The 20595-nt window shown below is 39.1% G+C and overlaps 2 protein-coding genes across 9 annotated transcripts in view; both read left to right on the plus strand.

Moving 5' to 3' along the window:
* Positions 1–12417, plus strand: part of BDP1 (B double prime 1, subunit of RNA polymerase III transcription initiation factor IIIB) — a 56998-nt gene extending 44581 nt beyond the window's left edge. For 7 of the 8 annotated variants that reach the window (XM_065046248.1, XM_065046254.1, XM_065046252.1 and 4 more), the window contains exons 34-42: positions 82–223; positions 788–914; positions 2080–2137; positions 3677–3866; positions 6147–6363; positions 7245–7287; positions 8208–8502; positions 9410–9650; positions 10015–12417. In XM_065046248.1, the coding sequence (XP_064902320.1) occupies positions 82–223; positions 788–914; positions 2080–2137; positions 3677–3866; positions 6147–6363; positions 7245–7287; positions 8208–8502; positions 9410–9650; positions 10015–10143 (1442 nt within the window). In that variant the 3' untranslated portion in view covers positions 10144–12417. The remainder of the gene's footprint in view (positions 1–81; positions 224–787; positions 915–2079; positions 2138–3676; positions 3867–6146; positions 6364–7244; positions 7288–8207; positions 8503–9409; positions 9651–10014) is intronic. The other variant, XM_065046253.1, reaches the window with a different exon arrangement.
* A 704-nt stretch (positions 12418–13121) lies between these two features.
* The window catches only part of MCCC2 (methylcrotonyl-CoA carboxylase subunit 2), a 34830-nt gene continuing 27356 nt past the window's right edge, over positions 13122–20595 (plus strand). The window contains exons 1-2 of the mRNA XM_065046256.1: positions 13122–13307; positions 17797–17863. Of these exons, the coding sequence (XP_064902328.1) occupies positions 13167–13307; positions 17797–17863 (208 nt within the window). The 5' untranslated portion in view covers positions 13122–13166. The remainder of the gene's footprint in view (positions 13308–17796; positions 17864–20595) is intronic.

The following is a 20595-nucleotide window of genomic DNA, read 5'->3' on the forward strand; positions in this document are numbered from 1 at the left end:
TGTAAAAGTAGCATGCATATGTATATACACATACACACACACACACACAATAAAAATACTTTTTATGCCTATATATCTTAGAGTCAACAACCCTGAGAGGTACTGCAGAAATGCAGAAGGTGGAACTAGACCTGGTCAGACCAGCTGCAGGTGATTCTTCAGCTTTTTGTGATGTCACGACTACAAGTACAGAACTTATCAAAGAAGTAGACAAAACTGAGAGGTAGGAAGAATCATCAGTTAATACTATGTTTAGTCTTAAAATACACAGCTGAAGTGCATATGTAGTATGCATCTGTGATGGAGACAGTGGGCTTACAGAACTTTGTGTGTTTATGCACATGAGTATACAGTTTAGAATTTTATTTTTAAGGTTTGTCTCTTGCATTTTGTCCTGCAGCTTTTGGAGGTAAGCATTAACTTATATTTGCTGTTTCAGAACTTAGTAATCACCGTGGTGCTTAAATGTCTCATGAAACTGTTTCTGGCAGGAATGTTAAGGACTTGACCAATTTAGAAATGGTAATAAGTTTGTAAGGCTACCTGCTTGGTCGTGCTTTTAGTAGTAAAGTGTCAATTGGTGGTGTTAGGGAGCTTTTTCCTGAAATACTTGTTTATACTTGTTCAAAGATTGTGCATTTTGTTTAGTAGAATAATATTTTTAAAGAGGTACCCTGTTTCTCTGTAGCTACATGAGCTTCATATTAAATAAATAATTGTACAGAATTTACCTCATGCACAGGGTGTCTTCAATTGGTTTCAAATTAACTATGTATATACCTTACAGAACAGAAAACGATACTAGAGATGCTTGTGAAAATTCAGGAGATTTAAGACAGAGTTCTGTGGATGGACTTGCTGAACAAAATCCTTGTCCTCCTGAGCACAATATATGCACCATCAACCTTACTCAGGTAAAGAACTTAATTTAATTGCAGTCTAGAAGTGCCCAGTTCCTGAAATTCTGTGAAGGAAGAGGGTTTCGGTGCAAATGTCCTTACCCATTTTAAAGACCTGATACTTCAGCCAGTGAATGAAACTTTTGTTTTTGCAAAGGCATAACCGAACTTAATACTTCACACAAACTTAATCTTTGCAAACCTCAGTTTATAGCATTTCAGCAATAAGTGACATATATATTAGCAAAATTTTGAGCACTTTTTTGAAGAGTTTTGATGGAAGACGTTGCCTAGGACTAATGTATTTATTCAGTCTGACCCCTTACTGTTGTATTTGTTTACAATAAGTTAGAATGTTACAGCATTTTCATTGTCACCTTCATTGCTTTGTTTAAAACAAACTTCATACTTTGCTATTATCTTTTCTGTTTATTTCAAAACTTAAATAAGAGTTTTACATATGTATGATCATGGAGAAACAGTATGTTTTTCACACCCGGTTCTTTGCAGTGCTTTGTGTATCCCTGTTCTAGTCTAAATTAGAAGTATCTTCATGATATTTCTTCATGAGAGAAAGGTTCATTCTCAGTTCCCTCAGGTTTTCTGGTATTGCCTGAGATCAACATACCTGCAGTTAATGGGGGAACAGCTGATGGGTAGTAGCTTGTTTCTCCAGTTAGAACAAGGCACAAGAATGATTCGGCTTTTACAGGACTGGCAGAAAGTGTGAGAAAAGGCAACATGCCATGGAGTTTATCCAAGGTAGATGCCATAAAAGGAAAGGGATAGATGAGTTGCAGAGCTTTGTGTTTTTCTTTGGCACTCAGTGGTTTTGTAATGGTTGGGGGAATTTGTGTTCTTAATGCCACTGAACAATTTATTGTGTGAGTCATCTCTGACAAGAGTTGTGCTGTAGGAAGTATAAATTTATTTTGACATGCCATCGATACAGACAACAAGCTGCATATAAATTTTATATTACCCAAGTGTTTCTGTCCATGTCAGGCTAATATCCTTCAACCTAGAACAGCTAGAAGTAAAAGCTGACAAAATGCAATTATGGTGATATCGTTAGATTTTTTTGTCTCTTCAGCATTTGACATGCTTTGTTTCTTTCCTGTTTTCTAGAGTTATTTCTCAGATTTATTAACTTGTTTTATTTCAAATGTGTTATTTCTAGAAGGAAGCTTTTGCTCAGGATTCTCAACAATGTGTAAGCAGCACAGAAGAGACTTCAGGTATAATGTGCTAATGTTCTAAGTTAGCAGAAGCCAGCACTTGTGTATCTTGCAGTTAAGCAAAGATGAATTAAAAAAATTAAAATGTTTTCATTGACATAATTAATCAGTCTATTTCAGTAACAAAAATAATGACCCACAGCACAGTACCATTCCCCTCCCTAGCTTCTTATTACATTTCATTAACACAAATTAGACTTGGGAACTTTATGAATGGTACCTGGTTAAGTTTAAATATCAGTGGAAGGAAAACTTGCGCTCTCCTCCCTGCTGTGAGCTTCTGGTGCTTCTCTCATGCTAGGTTTAGCACTTGATAGAGAACTTTATGAGCCTCTGAGTCATCTGTCAAAAGTTGAATATGGCAAAGGAAGAGAACATGTAGTTTTCCATTGGCTTAGTGAGCTACAGTGGCTGATAAAGTTGTCAAGTGAATGCCAGTCTTGGAGCTGTGAGAGTGGGAGGGCTGGACTGTGCAAGTTTGAAGCAGGGGAGAAAGAAGAAGAGGGGAAGAGAAAAAAAGAAGACAACCAGACTTTCTTTAGCTGTAGTGAGTCAGCAGATTAACTCCTAACTGATTAGATGTCATGAAAGGTATAAAGATGATGGCTGCTTTTCCCTGAAACAAATTGCAACAGAGCTGTTTTGGGACCAATATTTGTCCAAGGTACAGGAAAATCAGTGTGTCAGAAGTCCAGAATACTTAGTTTACACAGAAACAGCCATCCAAAGTTGTAACTCCTGAGCATGTGCAAAAGAAAGGGCCAATACTTCTACTTAGACATCTGTTGTTACACTCTGTTATTGCAATAATCTTGGGACAGAGCATCTTAAATCACCTTTAATTAGATAAAGAACAAAAGTGAGTTGGGGTTGGAATAACAGCAGCTTTACATCATCAAGAATGAGAGCTGCCTTAAGTAACAGAATAGCACTGTTTTTTTCCATCTTTTGAAAACTTCACAAATGTTCTCAAATTCATTCTAATGAATGGCAGTTGGCAGTTATCTGTTAATGCCTGTTTGTTGACTAAATTATTTATATTTTTCATTTATTAAATTCAAGACTATATTTCTCAGGTCCTCTTCTGCAAGTCTGCAGAGTGTAAAAATCCTTGTGTTTACCATCAAAACAGCTGACACCTGCCATTTAAAGAAAGAACTCTTGATACCTGACAGTTGCAATTAAAGACAAAGGGCCACTTGACCACAATTACACAAGTTTAATTAAACTGCAAATGGTTTTTAATAGTAGAACACCCATTTAAAAGGCTCCATTGCTACTAGGCATTTTTAATATTCTTCATTCTGAATGGTAATCAGGACTCCACTGCAATGGATAGGCTCCAGGGGATGACAATGCGTATCCCATCTAAAAAGAAAGGAAGCATATTGTCTCAAGAATATCCTAATGCCTTTTTCCATGCAGACATGAATGCCTAAAATTTAATTACGTGGGGGAGGGCATGAAGAGAACAGTGTAATTTCAAATGTGAATAACAGATTTTTGTTATTTCTATATTTCCCTGAAAAAAAATTATAGTAGTGAACAATGATCACAGATGTCCAGAGGAGGAACAGACATTCATTTTAACTTTGGTGGAAATCCCAGCTGACTCAAAAGAGTTTGATATATCTGCTTTGCTGGAACAAACCTCAGAACCATTACTACCAGCCCCAATACTTATCAGCCCAATAAATGCAAGCGAAGCAAGCATGACTGAAGTGGAGAGGTAAATGCTTTATTTTTGAGCGACGTGAAACACTTCTTGTGAACCTTGTTTATTCCCTGAATGTGCATGACAGATTAGAACTTCTCAAAAGAGAAATCCAAGAGGAAGTAATTCTGGCAGACTGGTCAGAGAATTAAGAAAGTGAAAAGAGCTCTAACCAGATTTGAGAAAGGTCTCATCAGTGGTTTTAAGTTAGTGTTTTAGTTAGCTGGGATTTTGGCAAAAGCCTTAATTCTGTTTTATCCTTTAGAGCAGGGCCATCAAATTATTTTTCACTGGGGGCTGCATCAGCTTTACGGTTGCCTTCAAATGTCCGAGTGTAATTTTAGGACTGTATATACGCTTACATTTATACAGTCCTAAAATTACATTCAGCCCTTTGAAGGCAACTGTGAGGCTGCTGTAGCCCTCAGTGAAAATGAGTCTAACATCCCTGCTTTAGAGCAAGTCTTCTTTTTTAGTAGCAGTCTTTTGTCCAGCTTGAGTCTATTCTGCCTTGGATACCTAGAATGAGAAGTACTTAAAATGTAAAACCTAAGTATTTTTGCATTTTTACAGTAGTTTAGCAGTTCCATAAATTAGCTATGACCTGCATTTCCAAATTTTTTTAGTGTAGAGAGAACACAATAAACAGTGGACATAAATTCAGATATCGTTCTCTTGAGTTTGTGTCATGTTCAAAAGGCAGAAGATCTGAAAAAGCAAACAAATTAATCACTTAAGAGAATAATAGCTATTTTGCAGTACTGCAATACAAAGGGGATTGAGATTCTTTACAAGTACTCAATGCAATGTAACAAAATCGTTATTTCAACATTACAGTTGAACTAAATCTTTTGGTCAGTTTGTGAGGAAAAAACCCAACATCAAAGGGAAAACACCTTCTGAAAAATAGGATGTGTTGCAACATTGTAAAAAACAAAAAAAACACAAACAAACAAACAAAAAAAACCACCCACACTATTGCTATATTTATATAAGTCTGTCAGGGTTAAGATTGCGGGGTGACAATAAAACCCTGGCAGATGTATTGTTAACCTCCTCTTCCCCCCACTTCACCCTTTTTCGCCCCTCCCTCTCCCCACTTCCCACTCAGGACAGGTGATCGGGAGGAAAAGAAGGACAGAGAGTAGAGAGTTGGAAAAATTAAACATGTTTTACTAATGCTACTAATAAGAATAGAGAAAATAATACAAAATATACAAAACCAATCTTGAAAGCCTCAGCAACTGCAGAGCCGGCACCCAAAGTCCTGGATTGGATTCTGCAGCCAACCGGAGCTGGATTCAGTCTCTCACTAGGCCTCAGTTCGCAGGGACGACTAGCAAGGTCCTCTCCTAATGTCGGCCATAAGCAGAAGGGACGAGATCCTCGTGATCTCCCACTTTTATGTGAAGTATTCACGTGAATGGAATGTTATACACAGTTGGTCAGTTTCTTGGTCACCGGTTTCTCGTTGCCCCTCTTGCGAGATGTCCATCCATGCTTATAAGTTTTCATTCCATTGCTATGTTTCCCAAAACATGTGTCTGGTTCTCCAGGAAAATGCAGTTAATATGAAGGCTTTAGCTGACAGGCAAAATTCACTGAAAGAGAAACTTGTTTTTAACAAAACCAGGACAAAGTCCTCAGATCATAACTAGAGGGGTGATGCAATTCCACATCATATTTGATGACTTTGTTCTGTGACATCAGATGTTAATGCCATTCCCTTAGTTATTGAAAGACCTTTAAGTGAATTTTGGCTACACAATGTAAGAATTATAGCTCCTGTGGAACAACTGATGATTGCTGACAATCAGAACTGCTGACAGGCAGAGTTAGGGTACATCTTAGGTCTCACTGTTTCATTACTGCTTTACCTTATTTCCCTAGATGCCTTGTTGTCTTTTGAGATCATGCTGGGGATGGGGTGGAAGGGTGTGGAGGTGTGAGGATGAAGATTCAACTGTGCATATAAGTAATACTGTACTTTAGGATTTTCTAGGGCAGTTAATCAGTTGTCATATTTTTACATTTTATGAAAGTATCAAGTGGAGTTCAAATAGAACAGCTTCTAAAGTAACTAGATTAAATTATGACTAGAAGACCTCAATTCTCTAACTCAAGAGAGCACAGCAAAATATTTTTTGGTAGTAAATAGCATATTTGAAGTTAATATCGACATTAAGCAAGAAAGAGTATCACTATAGATCTATGTGTCATTTCCATACATAAATGTTATACAAAATAAAGTTTAGCTTCTTGTACAGTCACAATAATGACTTTATATATAAACAGCATTGGATCTTTGACAACTGCAGCTGATGAATTTGCTGCACCTTTAAACAGCGGTGTGGAAGCCAAACAATTAGAGAGTCCATCAGTAGAGCCTGTTCCAAATTTGCAGACAACTCAAAAGAGGTCAGCTATTGAGCTTGAAGAGAATGATTTTCCTCCTGCCAAGAAAACTCTGTCTACTGTTGTAGTGGAAAGTAACTTGGAAACCACATGTCAGGTAAGATTGTAATTTGGTAAGTGATTCTTTAGGCATAGTGTTGAGGCATTTTAATTATGTTTATTGTTTAACAGTGTCATTTGCTTAAAAATGTACTCTCCGTACAACTTAAAATGAAACTCGACACCCATAGATTGCTTTTTATTTTGAACTCTGCAAGAGCTTTTGGGCTGCTGAGTTAGTATTAATTTTCTGGAGAATCTGTAAGCTCTCTGATTTTTTTTTTTTTTTTTTTTTTAATTAGGATTCTTAGTAGGCAAACTGGTAATATTTATTATTTGGTTAACTCACCACAGCCTTTCTGGCAATGACATTGCAGGAAGGGAAAGTCTGGATGTGTACTGGATGATTAGCAGATGGTTTAGGTTCACTGTACAATGTTATGATTCTTCATGGTGTCTGTTACATGAGGTTATTAGATATGTTCCTACCATTTTTTAACATAGGGAATATTAGTTTAAAAGAACCAGCTTCAAGTAAAAACGGGCCAGCCTGTTTCCAGCTTCCCTCTGTGCTTTATGACCAAGCTTGTCAAAGTGACTACCACTTATTTTTGTGAGTAGGCTAAGATTGTGTAGTATATCTGGGTGATAATTCCCTACATGATTCAGAGAGCTTTTCTAGGAAGGACTGCATAACAATCCTCTTCCTTCTTTGACCTCTCATCTTGACATCCTTGTCTTGAGTCACTTGTCATAAGGAACACCTTGAAAAGCCTGCTGAGGAGATGAGTTAAGTGATGAATGATACTGCACTGAAGATGTTGTCTTCTGTATCACTTCTGTTCTTAGAAATGTACACACATTATGTGACTTTATCAGCTTTCATTGTCTCTTCTATATTGAGAGAAATAATTTATTTTTTTCTTTTTTTAAACACAGGGTGATTCAGTTAAATCCACAAATGCTCCAAAGATAGCTTCTGGTAGGTAAACGTAAACTTGTAAAACAAAGTATAATGAATGTAAATGCTTAATACATGACAGTTTAATACTGATTGTCATTGTGCTAAGTAATCCTGTCTGAGGCTATCTAACATAAAAATAGAAACAAATTTTCCTGGTAATATCCTAATACCCCCATACCATGTTTTCTGCTGTAAACTAGATGTGTTGGATTACATAACTGGCTGTTAATTTAATAATGGTTCTGAAAATATTGTTGTAGCTAGTCTGTTTTTGAAATTTGGGCAGGTTTTTGGACTAAACTTTATACCTTCTCTTAAGAAAATATTTCCACCTCTTGGAGAGTGCTAATAGCCAAATGTATTAACGGGCATTTTAACCATACTATGCCAAAATAATATATTTTATTGTATTTGTCTTAAAACATATGTAATTGTTCAAAAGCTTAATCTACCTCAGAAGAATCAAAGAGAACTACTTTTTGGTCCTGAAAAAGTACTTTTAAGAAAAACTGTAGAAGCTTAAACAGCTAGATGACTAAGTTCTGTGGTGTGTTGTAAATTATGGACGAGGAGGGTACTTTAAAACAACACTTCTACCTGCTTTTCCTTGTATTAACTGTAAGATCTTACAATCTAAAAGTAGACCATGGAGTGTTGATTTCAAAAAGTAAAATGAGAAAAAAAAAATTGAACAAAAATTCAGCCTTCCTCTTGTAGTGGTGGTACAAGCCATCACTGGGCAATGCCCTTAGACACGTGCTGTTAATTTTGGGATTGTCCTGTGTAAGGACAAGGAGACGGACTCGGATGATCCTTGTGGGTCCCTTCCAAGTCAGGACACTGTGAATCTATAACATCACATGCAGCTTTTGGGCTGTTGTGTTTTCACTGAAGTAAAGTAACTGAAGTCCTTAAATGACTCTCAACTCCTTTTGCAGGCAGTCTCTTTCAAAAAACAGAGGCTTCAGCAAAGGAAGAAGTACTTCCCTCTGTGTTGGTTTCTGAGTCTATGTCACCACTGGCTGAGAAAAGACAGCTTGAGACTTCAGAGGCTTTAGGGAAAACACCACCGGAGAATTCAGCGTGCAGACAGGAGGAGGACGTGATGTCTAGTTTAACATCTAACAGACAAGCAGAAATGAGTGGAGAAGGAAAGCAAGGGGATGTGCATGAATCTGGACACTTGGAACCTACTGGAAGCCTAGCATCATCTTCAAAAGCTCCATTACTCAGGTATTTATGCAATAATGTTTGGTCAGCCTTTTCTGTAAAGAAGACATTGTTTCCATATCGAAGTTTGTATATCTGTTTTCCACTTAGTCTTACAAGAAGGGCAGTACCATTGTTTGTGACCTACATGGCTTAGAGTACAGTGTCTGTCCTCTTCAGCAATTAGAAAGGATCAAACTGTCTGCTTTGTAATTTGAATTATTTTATTCATTAATTGAGCAGATTGACCAAGGGACACTACTGATGTATGGTGTGTCTGTTTAGACGCTGACAGATGCCTCTTGTGAGGCAGATATCTGTTGGCTATGATACGGATTTAAGATAATTGTTGTTTTCTTAGCTCAGTCTAATGTTGTGATCACCCATCCACTTGTTTTGAGTTTTGTCCTTCTGCCAATAAGATTTGTCACTGGTATAGTACTCAGCACACTGGATTTTTAGGACTAACTTAAGATGTGTCATTTCCCCAAAGGAGTTTCAATCTTGACAATTTAGAGGATATTCCTCTTATCTATTGATCTGACGGTGGGTTTTTTTCATATACCTTTCTGTAATGTTTAAGTGTTTGAGTTCCTGTTCTTTATTGCTCTTGCGCTCACTGATTTTGATTGTGATGCTCCACTGGTCTATTTTGATCCTGTAATTTACTCTCTCATTTTGCTTGTGTGAGTACCAAAATTGTTTATTTTTACCTGTTCTTACTGTTGGAGATTGTCAAGAGTACTAGAATATTCAGTAATACAAAAGTCTTTATCAGAATTACTTTTTGGGGTTTTATTCTTAGAATTTTCTTAGATCTCAGAAACATCTGTTTGTTTACCATGTAATGAATTGGACTCCTGCAATATTATTTAAAGCTTTCTTTCATAGAGCAATCTCATGACATCCTTGCTGTATTTGTTTTGAACAGGGGTGGACGAAAACCATTGGGATTTTTATCTTTAATTTGCAAAAAAAGTAGTTCTGAATCTGCAGAAGATACCAAAGGAAATAGAGGAAAGATCCAAAAACCTCGGATTGTGACTCCAAATCGAAGTCTAAAAAAACCCACTCCATCCACTAAGGTTGATAGGGAATCTTGTTCTCTTCCCTCAACAAGCACATCATCATCTGTGGAGTATGAGAACGTAGCTGCTGATGCCGCAGTTATGGTATGTATTTACATATGAATGCCCTTGCATTTTTGAGACGTGAAGAACAGTGATTTAATTGTTTCAGGAGGGCGTAGGTGGACATGTAGTGTTAATGCCTGAGAGATGTATCTGCTCCAATTAATAAATCCTGACTTGTGCATGTCTAGGAAACTTAAAAGGGGAACTAAGCTGTGTTTTCTCTGCATGTGTATCTATTTGTTTCCCATTTTCAGTAAACTGAATTTTTTATCTAAACTTCCTATCTAAATTGGAAGCCCAAGTGCATATGTATACACACACATACACATATACACATATACACGTACACTCACAGATAAAACAGATTAAGACTGTTAAGAGCAGCCTTTTCTTTTTCTATTAGGTTCCAAGTAACAAGCCATCTGAGAAGCCACCCCTTTGTGCTAAAGATCAAGAAAGAGAAGAAGAGCCAACTAGAATCTCTGAGTATTTTTTCAGTGACATATTTATGGAAGTGGATGATTCAGAATAACTAATTGTTTTATAAAAAAAAAAGGATCTGAGGCTGTAATACAACAAGAAGAGAGTATTTTTTTAAAGTTCTAATTTGTTCTGGTGTTCATTATGCCACACTTATGTCAGCTAAGCTGCTGTTAATAAATTTCATAGAAATGAAATGGATTCCTTCTGAAGTAGCCTGGATACTTTCAAAATGCTGACGTAATCTAAACTGTGACACTGATGTCATTGGACCACACCAGTGGCTGCTGGCTTACAGTTCCACTTGTTTGGACACTGATGTTGGATGTATGACTATCTTCCAGAAAAGTGCGATGAAAAAATGCTTAATCTTTTGACAAGTATCCCAGTGAGTTGTAATGCTAAAGCCTGTGGTACTGGCTGTAAAAGTTCTTTACTTCTTTTTGTGAAGTATGTTATGTTAGTGTGTTAGAAGGAGAAATGGACTTCTCATGTATAGTGTAATCTCTGTGGATCAGGATGCAAATACTGGAAGTTGTGTAGTAAATACATAGATATGTTCAGCACTGCAGGTATTTTTATTAGTATCTCCAAATTATGTATTTTTGTACGAATTTCTAATTACATAAATTAAAGATCCTAACCTGGGTTTAGTTCCTTAAAAATATATTGAAAAAACTGGAGAAACAGAGTTTACTAAAAGATGCTACACAATGTTAATCTTTGCAACTGTCCTATTGGAGTGGGAAGAAGAGGCTAATGAGTCCTCATCTAAGTGCTAATGTCCTTCTAAATTTGAAAACAAGGGGATATATACCATTTCTTTTCCTTGGTTTTACATGTAGGTGTTTGTATATCTTGTTTTACCTTGTGCAAAGTAGCACAAAGAGATGGATTTAAACCACGCCTATACCGTATGGTTGCTTTGAAGCTTGGCTACTTTGAAGCAGTTGGATTTGAATGGTTTTCATCATGTTGCATGTCTAGTTGCACTCGCAATGAAATGTAACTTTAGATTTTAGTCTAATTTTTTACTTGTCTTATCAAGAAGGTTGTCTTGATGAGGTAATATGGTTCATGGGGTCTCAAAGTCAGATGGTCACTAAAAGATTCAATATTCAATATTCAATATTCTGAAACTCCTTCTTACACAGAAATGAGTGTGTAGATTTAAATAGTCTAATTTTTTTCCTCCTGTTACTTAATGCCATCCAGCATGAACCTTTTCAAAGCAAATAATTTATTATGAAAGTAAAACTGATGTTTAAATTGTATTGTTATGCTCTCAAGAAACCTGTCTTCACCTTTGGACTGGATAATAATTTACTGGAAAATATTTTCATGTAAGTATCTAGTTAATTTTGAAATACTTTACGAAGTTTGAGACTGTTTGCCTTTTCTAGAAGTTATTGGCAAGGCTTCTGAAGGAGCCTTTAAAATTTCGTCAATAAGGAAAAATACACAGAAAAGCTACTGTTACTGCAGATTGTGATGTTAGCAGGTCTCTGTCAATCGAGTGTCACTAGGAGCAGTATCTTCTTGAGGGGATGGAAAAGGGACTAGCAGTCCCAGTGTAAAGTAACTTCCTTGAAAGCATAGTCAGCCCCTTCCCTCCATGGCCCCCTCCCAAGAAACACCCCCAGTTTCTGTTCAGTGTCTTGTGCTTTGCCTAATCCCATTTAACTTGAAATGTTCATCTAAATATTGTCTTACTGTAAACATTATGGAATAGATTAATCTATACATAAAGCTCCATGTATTGTATATCTTGTAGATACTATTTTATGTATGCAAGTGCTTAGTTCCTGATACATGTGGCATGTTTAAATAATTTGCACTGATAGAGCCTAAAAATATATTTGTGGGGAGTGGCTATAAAGTAGTATCCCGAAGTACTGTCTGAGGTGATAACCATTCTACATTTAGTTGGATACATTTTAACTTGCATTCATATTACAAGGGAAAAAAAAATACCACAACTTCATTACTAAGATTTAAGGTGCCTTATCTACCTTGTTAACTGGGGCTACATGTTTTTTCCCTGCAGTAAATCACATGCACTTTGTTAGAGGCTTTTTTTTAAAGAACATTAATTTGAATAGAGGTAAGATAACTTTGTGTTCTGTGTACGAAAGCTTTGTAATGGTGAAGGATGTAAGAAAAGATCAAGGAAATCTCAATGCCTATTAGTTTAGCATCTTCACAAAGATTTAGCAGAAGGCTGCTTTGCTTAGTCAGACACCCTGTATCATTGTATGTAAGCTTTCCATTTCAAATAAACTAGTCATATTCTGTACGTAAATTGTGAATAAATTATTTTATATTACCTGTGTTTCCATTTCTTAAACTATCAGTTGCATTTTTTAAATGCTCATAGGTATTGATTTTTAAAAGTGGTCTAAATGAAGGGCTGGAGTTGGATGCGCAGAGGTGTGCGGGTCTGGTGGCCACGGACTGAGGGCACTGTAACAGGCGTTGTTTGTTACTTGTGTGGTTTTGGGTTTGTTTTAGAATAGCGATTAAGTTACTTGGTATGCGGCTTCCCAGTGTTATCTTTCTGTAAATATTATAGCCTTGTTTGGAAACAAGATAAAACTCGAATACTGGAAAAGAGCAGAGCTTTCAAACGAGGAAGCAACTCTCACGCGAAGAGTTTAGGATAAAAGAAAAAAAAATCTGCCGCTGTTACTGTAGCACCTCAGCAGTTCTGCGGTTGATGGCAAAGGCCCCCGTGTCTAAGAACGGCAATGGCTTTCTGGGCTGCACATGTAATCTGAACGGCGAAGTGTGCTGACCAGTGACCTGGCCGGGAGCTCTGTACCGTCCTCCTGCACCCACAGGGCCCGCGGTCGGGCGGTGCTCACGCCGCTCTGTAACCAGAAGGACCTTTCATTGTCCTAGTGCAGCTCTCAAAGCAGCCGCCCCACGAGCAGCAGGACGGGGCTGGCGGGGCCGGGGCGCCGGGCGGACACCGCGGGGCGCGCAGCCCGGCCCGGCCCGGGGCCCCGCTCTGCCCATTGGCTGCGGCGGGGGGAGTGGCGGCGGCGGGCCGGGGCTCGGCTGGGCTGGGCCGCCATGCTGCTGGGCCCGCGCCGGCTGCTCCGGCCATGGCGCCTGCTGTGCCGCGCGGCCGCCGCCCCGCCCGCCCGCGCCTATCACGGCGAGGCGGTGGCGGCCGTGGGGTCCCGGCCCGACGCGGGCTCCGCGCTCTACCAGGTAGGCCGGACTGGCCCGGCTCCATCCCCTCGATGGGCCGCAGGCCGCGGAGGACAGACTGCGGCGTCCGGGGCCGCCTCCCCGCCCGGCGGGACTGGGGACAGCAGTGCCGACCCCCGGGGAGCCGCGGCAGCCAAGGGCTCGTTATCCCGTAGCCCGGCCGCGGCGGGGCCTTGCCTACCCCTGCCCGGCGGGGCAGTGCTGACAGTCCCCGCCCGTCCCGGCCCGCGGCTCGGCCGCCTCCAAACCTCCACTGTGACAGACCTGCCGGTTGTTGAGGGGAGGCCCCACCCGTGACGTGCGGCCTGCGGGGGCTCGGGGCGCGCTCCCGGGACCGTCCGCGGGAGAGCGAAAACAGCCCTCGGGGCCTGGGCTGCGTGGAAGGACAGCAGCCCGGGGTGGGGTCCCCCTGCGTGCAGGCCCGGGCCGACAGCGTTGCCCCCTGCTTCCTTCTGAAAGGCCAAGTTGTGTTTGTTCCCTTCAGGCTGAGCGTAGAGGGACATGGGTTTGTACCGTCGTCTGCCTCATTAGGGCTTTTTAACGTGTTTTTAATCAGAGTGCCAGCCATTACTGCATTTTTGGCATTGAGGAGCTGATCGATAACCTACTAATGAAGTGGAGACAGGGAGGTTGTAGATTGATGATTTTTAAGTTGGAAATTTTCTTGTGTTTGCAAATTGCTTCCTGAGTTCAAGACACGCAGAGCAGTTTTACAGAGTCATGGGCATGTGTCCAGAAACCAGGACAATGGTGGGAAGAGTCATCCTTGGAGGAGCAGGAGAGGAGATAGGTGGAATTCGGTTGTCTTAATGAAATAAGCAGTAGTTGTATGTGGTGTAAATTGTTTTATTTTTAATGGGGCATTGTTAACATCGTATTCAAGATAAAAATCGTGTTTACCGCTAGGCTGATAAAGACATGGGGTTTTGGGTGTGGATCAAAGCTGGTAGGAGGGCGTGCATTTGGTTTCAAATCTGTTACAAGTAAAATATCAAACAGCAGGTGAAGCAACAACATGTATTTGCAAAAATAGTACTTTTGGTTCTGTGTTTGATTTTACAAAAACTAAATTTTGGGACAGAAGTTAGGTGGTTGAAACTTCGTGAAATTTCACTGTCTCTGTGTGTATATATACATGCACACACATACAAAGCTTGTGTATATATATATATATATGTGTGTGCATATTCATATTTTGCATACCAAGAAAAATAGATGTGTTTACTCAGCTAGGCTGTTAGCTGGATTTGCATGTGTGTGTGTACCTTTCAGTCTCAAAAGCAAGGCTTGGTAAAATAGCTAATTGTATTAGCACTCAGTGGGAATAATTTATAGAGCACTGCAAACGCACGTAGTGCTTCACAGACACGAAGAGCTGAGGTTCCTGCTGTGAGGCACTTAAACATCTGAAGTAAAAGTAATACAGGCAATAACAGTGCAAACACTTGAAGGCATAAGGGTAGGTGATGAAGGTCTTGCCTTCTGTAGCTGATGTTTGCATTTCTGGCCGTGAATTCGGCTAGACAGCCTGGCCTTTGTAATGTAAACTGTCTTTGAAACCAGACAGGTTAAAATGTAATTTAAAAATAAGTGAATCTAAATTCTGGGAAATAAATTCTGTGTGAAGATTCCAAGGATTAGCTCTTACAGCCGCGTTGCTAGTGTAGCAGTAGTTCAGTTAGCTGGTGCGATAACTGTAGGATTACTGTAGGTAAAGCTGTAGGGTTTGCCTCTTAATTTGCTTTAAAGTTCGTGGAAGCCATCACATTAACTGCAGAATTTTATAGAACCTACAGGCGCAAGGGCCAGTTTCCAGAAAGAACTTGGAGTCACTTCACTGGCCTTTTTTTCATTAATTAATGAAGAACCCACACATTTATGGTAGAACTACTACATTTGGTTCTGAGAGGAACCTCTTCTCTATTTATTCAAAAACTACCGTAAAATTCAAGGCATCTTTGCTTTTCCTTTGTGAAGTATAACGATGTTGCATTCTGGTTCAAGGCATGAAAAATAAGGATAGAAATAAAGTGAGTTTAAGCAACTCAGATATTTGAGTACAATATTTTTATAGATTATCTAAAAAGTACTTCACAGTTTTTCATGTAGAGCAGCTAAAGTAGCTGCAGTGAGTTGTTAATTCAGATTCTAATAAACAAACATGATTATGATTGCTATGCCTCTTTTAATATCTTCTGCCATTTTTATCTGCCTTTTTTCTGATGTTAAAGGTGAGGTTTAAAGCTCAGTGCTGTGTGCAAAAGGTGAGTGTATTTAGAGAAAACAGGCTGACTGAACAGGGAGAAACATGGAAAATACTCTATGTGTAATGCTGCGAAATGAACCAGCTGTACAAACTGCACACACACATACAATAAATCTGGCATTGCAACAACTGCAGAATTTTTAAAAGTATGAAGTTACAATGGCTGCTTTACAAATTTTTCACAGGGGAAAAATGTTAACTTGTAATCAGAGCCCTGGAAAGGACTTGAAGCAGATTTTGTTTTTTCAGTCCTACATGTGGTTGTGTGGCTGCAGGTACTGTCCACAGTCTCTCCTAGGAGCGACGGAATCACAGTATCACAGTATGTTTGGGATTGGAAGGGACCTCAAAAGATCATCTAGTCCAATCCCCCTGCCGGAGCAGGAACACCTAGGTGAGGTCGCACAGGAACATGTCCAGGCGGGTTTTGAATGTCTCCAGAGAAGGAGACTCCACAACCCCCCTGGGCAGCCTGTTCCAGTGTCTGTCACCCTCACTGAGAATCAAATTAACAAGATGTGAGCTGATTTGGTTTTGCTTTCTGAGATGCTGTGACAGTGGTAAAACTGCCGGTAGGTCATTGCAGTGTGATTTCACAGGTTAGGAGGAAGGAAGACATCCCGAGAGGTAGGTGTTGGAGCTGTACTGTGGGTGGAGCAGGGAGAGGAGGATTAAAGTACCAAAAGAAATAGGCTGGAAAGGGAATAATGTGTTGGACATACTGGTACAACCTCACAAGGAGGGGAGGAGATGCAGAAGTCTAGTGACCTCCTGTGTCCTCAGGAGTGAGGGGCTGCAGGGTGGCACCGCACATCAGAGAGATTTTGTTAACTGAGGCTGGTTTCTTGGGATGTGTTAGGTTTTGGCCAGTGATGGGGTGTTACAAAATACAAGCAGGCGCAGGCTGTGAGCCTCGTTGCAGCAGGGGCTTTGTTAGGACGTGAGGAATCCTTCCCAGGAGCCACAGAGGCACAGGGTTGGACTTGGTGCTTCAGTATGTCACCTTGCTCTTGCTGGGCAACCTCTAAATGCTGGCCCTACGTGTTAACTGTCTATATGAGCTGATAAAATTGCTGAGTCCTGTTCTCACCTGATACGTTTTTACCTTTCACTAGAGTATTTTTAATCTATTTGTAGCAATTACAAAGGGGAGAGAAATGCGTTCTCTTGGAAGGCTTACTACTCATTCAAAACAGTTTGAATGCGAGGTGCCTGTGTATGGTTTTATTTTCTTCCTGCTTTGCGTATTGGTGCCTTTCAGTGACTAAGACAGGGCCGAACAAACATGACTGACACCCCTTGCTTCTAGGGCATACCGTAGTTCCAGGTGTTCAAATCCAAATATAGTCACCAGTTGTTTTTCTGTCAAAATAGACTCTAACATCTTCTGAATGAAAATTAGACAAGGCAGTATGATTTTCTTATGCAGCAGTTATGCTGTTTTATTACAGTTACACTTTTCAAAGTGGTAACATAGTTCTTACTGTGTATGGAAAAACAAACAAAAACCAAACAAATAATTAAGCTTGACTAATACCTTTTCATTCCTAAGAAATTGTAAAAACAAAACAAAACAAAAACCTGCTGTGACGAGCACACAGAGTTTTGGATAATTCTGACAGAAATGGTGAGCTCAATACTTGGTCACTCATATTCAAAACTAAGAGTCTTTGCTTTTCTAAGAGGGATATGGGCAAGAAGATCAGACTTCTTGGGTTTGTTTTAAAGCTTTGTTTTACCTTTACATTCTACCTAAACAACAATAATGTAAAAAGTATTTACCAAAGTCAGTTTGTTGTAGGTCATTCATCTTTTGGTGCAAGACACACAGCAGCACTTAATTTGAATTTACATTATGTTTTTTACAAAATTAGATTTAAAAAACAAACAAACCTGTAACAAAAAATTAACAAAACCTGAAAAATAGCACTTCAGCTCTGTCATGACTAATTCTGGTTTTGTTTACTAAATTTGGAACTAGTCTCTTACAATCCCAGCACAGAGTTTTGTGAAACATGTTCTTTAAATGCTTTGGGATGCCTGAGGAAAGCAAATACATAGGTAGAGTTGTTATTACTTTAAAGACAATACAGACCCAATATTTAATAAGGTTAAATGAAATTTGGAAGATAAAAAAAAATCTTATACTTTCTGTGTTTGTTTATTAAAAATAACACTGTCACTCTTGGTTAAACTTGAAATGCTGGTTTGTACCCCACTTAGGAAAACTATGAACGAATGAAAGCACTGGTAACCAGACTCCAAGAGCAAGCAGAAAAAATCAGATTAGGTGAGTATGATAGTCCCGATTTCAGAACACTTGTTTAACTTGGTGCAATAAATAGTTTTGTTCTTTGAATTATTTTCCCCTGTAGCTGTACGTTCATTAATCATTTTGTTTAGGTACAACATATTTTCTGGATTGTAGTAGTCATATTTAAATTTTAGCTCCTCTGTTTAAATCTAGATTTGCCATCTGTCAGCTGAAAATCTTAAAAGGTTTGCATCCAAGCTAACTTGGTTCAAAATCTAGTTTTTTTGTAAGTAACTCAGGCTAGCTGAGGAGAATGTCCATACCATTAACATTTCTTTGTCTACCACAGTATCTAGTGTGTGAACATATTTATTTGTTTGCCAGTTGAATATCAAGAGTAATATCCTAATACAGGCAAATCCATCAATCACTGAAAGCAGACACAAATGAAAACAAGGCTGATTTAGTCAAATAGAAGATTAATTTCATTGCCAGAGAGGCAAAAAGTAAGCTTGTAGATAGTAAAAACTGGATATTTAGAGTCAATTAATTTTTAACCAGTTAAGATATTAGTAATCAATTGAATGTATACTTCTAATGGCAATATTTTAAAAAATAGATAAGATTATTACTAAAAGGCTTTTACTCTGATACACTTTCCACTTTACCTGCTTTCTTGCTTCATATCCTGCTTCCGCCTTTTATAACAAATTGGTTTGGCAGATATGCTTCTGTTCAAGTTGCATGTTAGTCTCTTCACTTGCAAAGACCCTATTTGTAGTGCTGGCAAACAAAAGCGGGTCTGTAATAGTTTAAAAGATTGAAATCTGTATTTCATCTTTTTGACTTGTAAGACTACCTGAATTAATTACAGCTGACTATAATTAATGGGGCCAATAAAATGAAAATGGTTTATAAATGCTTAACTGTTCAATTTTAATTCTCCCCTTCTTATGGTCCATCATGATACCTTGTTTGTCTGTTCCTATACTGTTTCTTATATAATGCAGTTTCTTTTACAACTTTGGAATGGAGCACAGTTAATATTTTGTGCTTAGTGTTTTTGCTTGCTTGCTGTGAAACAAAACTCCAGGATTTCCGGAGGAGATGCTGAAACCCATGGGCTACCTCTGTCCTTTATGGATGTAGTGACTTTTCAGCAGTTCCCGGTGTGGCACATGAACTAAAGATGATGGCCATCTTCACTGCTGCACATTTTCCTGTTCTTGCCTATTACATGGTAACAGGACAAGAACATGGTAATCATCTTTCCTCCCTCTCAGGGAGCTCTACCAGGATGTTAATACACTGTTGTGAGTTACATCGATTGAGATTGTTTTGCCTGTCATTTAGATATGTGAGAATCAGGTACTTACATTGAATATTTTTGAAAGGTAAATGCAACGTCTTTTTCTTATTTGTAAGAGCTGTCTCTCAGAGGGTGAGCTCTTGCTTGGGTAATGAAAGCTCTTCAGCTCTTGTCTTTGTAATGAAAGTTTCATTCTTTATTTGTTACTTCAGTGAGTTGGGCTTTTGTGAACCCATATCCTGTTCTCCTGAGTAATCCTCAGCTGTGCAACAGGAAGATGGTCACTGCCCCAAAGAATTTACAGTCTATGATGAATTGCAACAGGTGAATTTCTGATAACAAGCACAAGAGGCAACTGAGATACTTTTAGTCTCCGTGACTGGCAGCAATCATAGGACATCAGCAGTCAGAGTGAAGTTTTTATAGACATTACTGTAAAGACGGGATTTCAAATTAAATGCCTCCAAGTTGGTTTCATTGTCAGGGATGCTGCTTCTCACAGTGTACAGAATGGAGGCTAGCGTAGGGTAGAGCAAACGTCTCAATCTTGGATGAGAAATGTCCAATAGAACGGCGATGGGGCCTGGAGGGCAAGCATTTAGATTAGTGTGTGAAGAGGGGGAGCACACAGAGATAACAAAAATCACAGGGTTGCAAAGTGACTTTTGCAGCATCACTTGGTGTGAATGAGAAAGGGAAGATGGAGGTCAGGAAAGATGCTGTGGTCATAATGTGGGATGTTGAGAACTTGGATGAGAGTATGAGCTCTGTGGGTGGATATAAGAGGTATCTTAAGAAACTTGAACAGAAAGCATTTACAAGGTTTTGACTTTGGCTGGATATACAGACCTGATGAACAGGCTGGATCAGAAATAAATAGTGGGCTTTCTGTCATGCCTAACAGATAGGAAATGATGTGCATAGTGATCAAGGAAGGAGGTGAGGGAAAAGGCTTGAAACGTAGGCTTAAAAGCTCTGTTTCACTGATGCTTGTCTGACAAGAAATCTTGAAGTCTCGGGAGAAATGTTAGCAAAATCACACCTTTATTTTGGACAGGGGAGACAATTTCAGAGTGATGAGGTGGATCAGTGATCTGTCTACGCAGAGACAATGTTTGTATAAGCTGTTGTTATAAAAAGGCTGAGGTGTGTCAACAAATCTTAATTATTGAGTGACACAAAGCTCTAGAGAGCAAAATATGTGATTTAGAATGACCTCAAGTAAAGGGTTGAAATGAAGCAAAGATAAACTTGATATTAAATGTTGTGTGTCTGAACTCTGCTTACAGTGTGGAGTGGTCTAAGGAAATGAATCTAAATTGCATTGGATCTTTCAGAATTGAATTCAGCACAGCTATTTTGAGCCAGTTTTGGAGAACAGTATTTTTTCTAGATCCTTATGCTTTGCTTTTGTCTGTGTGTTTGTGGTTTTCGCCCTCCTGTTCATTTCCAAGCAGTG

The sequence above is a fragment of the Columba livia genome, chromosome Z (assembly GCF_036013475.1).
Source record: "Columba livia isolate bColLiv1 breed racing homer chromosome Z, bColLiv1.pat.W.v2, whole genome shotgun sequence".
Lineage (NCBI taxonomy): Eukaryota > Metazoa > Chordata > Aves > Columbiformes > Columbidae > Columba > Columba livia.